The 5,447-nt window shown below is 33.8% G+C and overlaps 1 protein-coding gene across 1 annotated transcript; it reads right to left on the bottom strand.

Moving 5' to 3' along the window:
- Positions 1-202: 202 nt before the first annotated feature.
- LOC126670474 (stigma-specific STIG1-like protein 4) lies at positions 203-875 on the bottom strand. The gene has a single exon (XM_050364213.2). The coding sequence runs from the start codon at positions 848-850 to the stop codon at positions 302-304; it is 549 nt and encodes a 182-aa protein (XP_050220170.1). The 5' UTR covers positions 851-875; the 3' UTR covers positions 203-301.
- Between the last annotated feature and the right edge of the window lie 4,572 nt (positions 876-5,447).

Raw genomic sequence — 5,447 nt, 5'->3', positions numbered from 1 at the left:
ACCGTTTTACATTAAAACGACGCCGTTTTGGATATAAAATACTATTTTTCAAAAGAAAAATGCTTGTTGTCTTAATTAACTTAAGGCTAAAATTTGTTCGAATTGAATTAAGTAATTAATTATAACAAAAAAAGAAAAGAACCCAATTGTTATTATCAGAACAAAAGGATCATGAAAAAAGAAAACTGGTGTGTATTTATCTTTCAATTACTTGACATATGATCTAACAAAACTTGTAAATTAATTAATTTCTTCAACTTGAGAAGAAATTAATTAATATCGCATAAATCAAAAAACAAAACTATGCATAATTGCAAAGACCAAAAGCACAAAATCCTCCAACTTTGCACCTATTATTGCATCCTCCACAATGCCCTCGACTGAAATATGGATTAACACATTTTCCATTACAGCAAGTCTGATTATATTTGCATTTATTTCCGCAAGCTCCACAGTTCATGCGATCCGCCAACACATTTACGCACTTTTTGTTGCAGCAATGTGGCCCCGGACTGCCCCATGCATGGCAAATCCAAGGGTATTTGTTACATTGTACACGACGAGGTCTCCAGAATCTCCTTTGATATAGAACGCGACCAGATTTATGTTCCGAACTAACTTCATCATCGGAAGATTGTTCGGTCAGCAATTCATGATACTCATCACCTTCTTGTTGTTTATCATTAATATTTTCGAGTACTTCGAGTTCTTGATTATTAATATTTTCTTGTACTTCTTGATCGTTACTATTTTCTTGTACTTCTTGTTCTTGTTCTTGTGGTAATGCAGAAACACTCAAGACTAGAGGCGTTACAAGAACAAGAACCAAGAAAATGTTTAGTAACTTCATTTTTGGATCAGAAAATTATTGTAATATTGTGTTGAGTTAAAAGAATGGGAGAGGTAATGGATGAAGAAGAGAGTAAAAAATATTTAGTATTTATAGAGAAATTTGGAGATATAATTTTGCATGTGATGTTCCACTAAATATAGAGTAAGTCTATCTTCAACGTACAGCCGAGTACTATAATATTTCTTTATGTTAGGACTGAAATGAGTCAATTCTTGAATAAAATACAGAAAGCAGTGCGAAAAGGATAACAGAAAATTCACAATCAAAAAAAGGTTGCGAAGACTTTTTGGGGAGTTTGATATGGGTATGGACCTAATTGGAAAGAATTGAAAGGGAGTTGACATTCAAAATGCTTCATCCTTTGAGACCACTTGTCAAGTTGCATAATTAAATTTGAAAAAAAATAGACGCAGTAAAATGAAATCTCTCATTAGTTTTTCATTACCCAATTTTTTTTATATTATTACAATTGTTGCTTATATATGCCAATTAACTACTACACGTTCGAGCAAACGCAACACCCACCAAGTTCGAGTTTGGTGGTTCATCGAAAATGTGACATTCTAACGGATATCGGTGACTAAAATTACATATATAGCATATCCGTACATCTATTCCCTTCACGGAACATATGAATTAAATTCCAATTTCAAGATAAAGCATTTTATAATATCATGAAATAAATTATAATTATTGTCAAAGAGAATGTTATCTTTTTGAGGCATTTTGCACAATGGCCAAATTGTCACCCTCCAAAATATTTTTTTTGATCAGTAAATTCTAAGCTAGTTTTTTTTTGATTTAATTGATTAATACTAAAAATAATAAGATAATTATTATTTAATTTTCAAATAAAAACACCATATTAGAAATTAGAAATTACATCATTTGTTGTGAATGTCAGACTAATTTGCTTAGTTTAGTCAAAGTATTTAATCATTCATGTATATCTGGCTATCTGCTAGATTTAAATGCTTCCTTCTTTGAGACCACTTGTCAAGTTGCAAACCTAAATATGAAAAAATAGACACAGTGAAATAAAATCTCTTCATTACCGACCTTTTTTGTCTATATCAGTCAAAGCATTTATCATTCATGTATTTCTGCACTATCTAAATTTAAAGTAGTCCATATTAATGTAGGGGTGTGCGTCGGTCGGTTCGGTTCGGTTCGGTTCCTAAAAATTGAAAACCGACTATTTCGAATTAAGACATATTTGAAACCAAATTGCATTATATTAAATTGAAAACCGATTGGTTTTTAACCGAAAATGGTCGGTCGGTTCGGTTCGGTGTCGGTTCGGTATTTCGGTTTGGGCCTTATCATGGGCCTTTAATAAATAGACATAAAACATATTGTAAAGACAGCAAAATGTAAAATATTACAAATTTACATACTTAAAATGTATGAAATGATCTATACCCCCACCCTTAAATTAATTACAAGTTTTCCCCTATTAATAGTACACAACTATTAATACAAATATACAAAAATTCCCTCCTGAATCAGAAAGTAGCAATATACAAAACAATTGAACTGTTCAAAAATTACACAGTTCAAATAATCAAAAAAATGATTCAATGAAAGCAATTAAAAGAAGCTGCTTCCAAAGTTCCAAGTTCAAACAAATTGCATAGTCTCTCTGTGTTGTATGTACACAGTCACTCTTTCATCACTTTCAGTTGAAGTCCAGGCAACAAAATGGACATGAAAGGAGAAGCTGTTTTAAGATTGAAAGGCAACTTCTCATTATTGAAATTGAAAATTGTACTAACTAAAACAGAAGTATATTTAAAAAAAAAAGTTATAAAAACAGAAGTATATTTCAAACCATCACTGACAACAAGATTCAAGATATGAGCAATGCATCTCATGTGCAAATACTTACCCTTAGCAACACCAGTGCCCCATTGATTCAATTTCTTTTTAAAAGCAGACACAGCAGTGTCATTACTACTGGCATTATCCATTGTGATAGAGAATACATTTTTAAGTCCCCAGTCCACCAAGCAATTTTCAAGGGACTTAGAAATGTATTCTCCCTTGTGTCCACTAACAGGCATAAAAGCAATTATACATTTGTGCAAAACCCAAAGGTCATCAAGCCAATGACAAGTAACACACATATAGTTAATTCTCTGGATGCTAGTCCATGTGTCAGTGGTTATACTAACCCTTTGACTATGATTCTTTAAGAAAAGTTTCAGTTTCAATCTTTGTTCCTCATACATTTTGAAACAGTCCCTAGTTACAGTCCACCTACTAGGTATTTTAAACCTAGGACATGCAGCTAACATCAATTTTTTAAACCCAACCCCTTCCACAAACCTTAGAGGCAACTCATCCACAATTATCATATAGGCTAAAGCTTCCCTAATAACTTCTTGACAGAATTTCCATGACCCAACATTTACTCTGTTATCATTATCATCACCAGCATTACAAACAGGGGCAACAGGAGTTAAAGTTAACAATGTCTGCCTAGTATGTTTAGCATGAGGATTTTTAAGACATGCAAGCATATGGGCTCTCAAAGTAGAAGTACCATTCAATTTGCTATGACATTGATAAACTCTAGCACAGTAAAGACACTTAGCACTCATGACTCTACCACATTCATCATACACACGCTCGTAATGTTCCCAAACAGGTGATCTAGTAACCATGGGTTTTCTTTTCCTTACCCCAGTGGCCTCAGCAGGAGCATGAGCAGCAGCAGGCACAGGAAGAGGGATTGTTGAACCCTCTTCCACCAATGGCACATCAACAGGAGCATTGGGAGTCCCAGTGGGAGCAATATTGCTCCCACCAGTCCCAACTTCTTCAACTGTTGGCATCTACAAAATTAAAAACAAGAGAACATTAGTACATATCCAACAAGTTAAAAAAAAGAAGAAGTTAAGAAGTAAAGAAGTTAGGAAGATTGTCTTACCATTGAGTTTGCTGCCATCGAATGATCTGCAACTGCAAAGGCCAAAGAAGCAGGTCTGTTGTACTGGTCAACAGCTTCCACCAGGGTCCAGGATCACCACTTTATTCTCAAACAGAGATTAAACACAAAAAAAGTGTATCAATAACACTAACTAACAAAATTTCAGAATCATCAAAATGAAGAACTAACTAAAAAAAGTTCAGAATAATCACCTCTTTCTTTTGGATCTGATGTTATCAACACAAAACCAGTCTCAAAAACACAGATGAGATGACATGTCCATTAGATGCAGGCAACATACAAGAATCAAACATACCCATTAGTTTTACATATTAAACAAAACAGAAAATGAAAAAAAAGAACACTTTCAAGCACAAACACAGAAACACTCACCAATATATGTATTTGGACTGATAATTAACAGATCGTTAATAATAACAAAAGAAAGGCACGTCGTTTTCTTTTACAAAACACAGAAAGCTATTGAGATAAAGCTTCAGTGATTCATAACTTCAAATCAAAGGATCCAGAAGAGCAGCGATCAAACTACAGTTTAATTGATGTGTGTATGATGATGAAGTGAGTCTGAGTCATGATGAGTGCAAAGAGTAACTGTGAGAATGAGGCTGAGTTAGGGTTAGGGTTTCAGTCGAGAGAGAAATGAAGAGGAGAGAGGTTAGAGAGAATCAGAGAGAGAAGTGAAAAAGAGAGGCGCTGAGAGAGAATGAAATTTTAGGGTTTGTAAAATTAACAAATCTTATATACCCTATACAAAACACACCGTTTTGTATAGGGTTTTCTCATACGTGCAGAGCTCTGGAAGCTTCTTGCACGTATGAAAACTGAGATACAAAACGACGTCGTTTTGTATCTCGGTTTTTCGGTTAAATCGGTTCTGAACAAACCGAAACCAAATCATTTATCAAACACCGAATTTTTTCACTACCACAACCCAAACCGCACCGTTTTGGTCATAATTACCGAATTGAATTCATATTTCGGTCTAATTCGGTCAATTTAATTCGGTCGATTCGGTTTCTGCACACCCCTATATTAATGTAACAAAAATTCTAAGTGTGCTACCTCTCTGGAGTACTAATTTATTCATAAATGTTGAATTTTAATTATTGAAGTCTATAAATAGTTTTAATGGTGTCAAAAGACTAACTTTTAAAAATTTAGGGATTAGCTCAGAATTATTTATACCCTTATAGTTTGGAAAGCTGCAAATATACCCCTAATGTTTTTGATCTTTCATGCCAAGTTTGGGGGGTGAAATGATCCTTTGTTTATAAATTTAAGTAAAACTTAAAAGCAAATACTTTCAAGAGTCAAGACTATCAAATGTGAATGGCATAAATCACTATCAAGAGGCCGTGGCACATTGCTGGATAAATTTAAGCTAGCCAGAGAGGCAGCACTATTGGTAAGCTAGAACTCTATAAGAATCCATATCAGATCTATAAATTATAAAATTTGTGGCCTTCATATCAATTACATGAACTATCACTTTCATTTTCATTCGCTTTATAGAGTGTGGGGGTCGATTTTATTCTTATATTTCACTACAATATTGTCAGTGTTAGCTAGGTTGAGGTCTTAAGAGATCATTGATACTATGGAAGGGCAAGTTACCTAGATTGTTTTTCATCATTGAGTATC

Source organism: Mercurialis annua, linkage group LG2 (genome assembly GCF_937616625.2).
Source record: "Mercurialis annua linkage group LG2, ddMerAnnu1.2, whole genome shotgun sequence".
In the NCBI taxonomy this organism is placed as follows: Eukaryota; Viridiplantae; Streptophyta; class Magnoliopsida; order Malpighiales; family Euphorbiaceae; genus Mercurialis; species Mercurialis annua.
This window is presented reverse-complemented; position numbering and strand designations above follow the sequence as displayed.

Bases quoted from the DNA above. Each gene is read 5' to 3' on its own strand.
- LOC126670474 (XM_050364213.2), bottom strand. From the start codon at position 850: ATGAAGTTACTAAACATTTTCTTGGTTCTTGTTCTTGTAACGCCTCTA.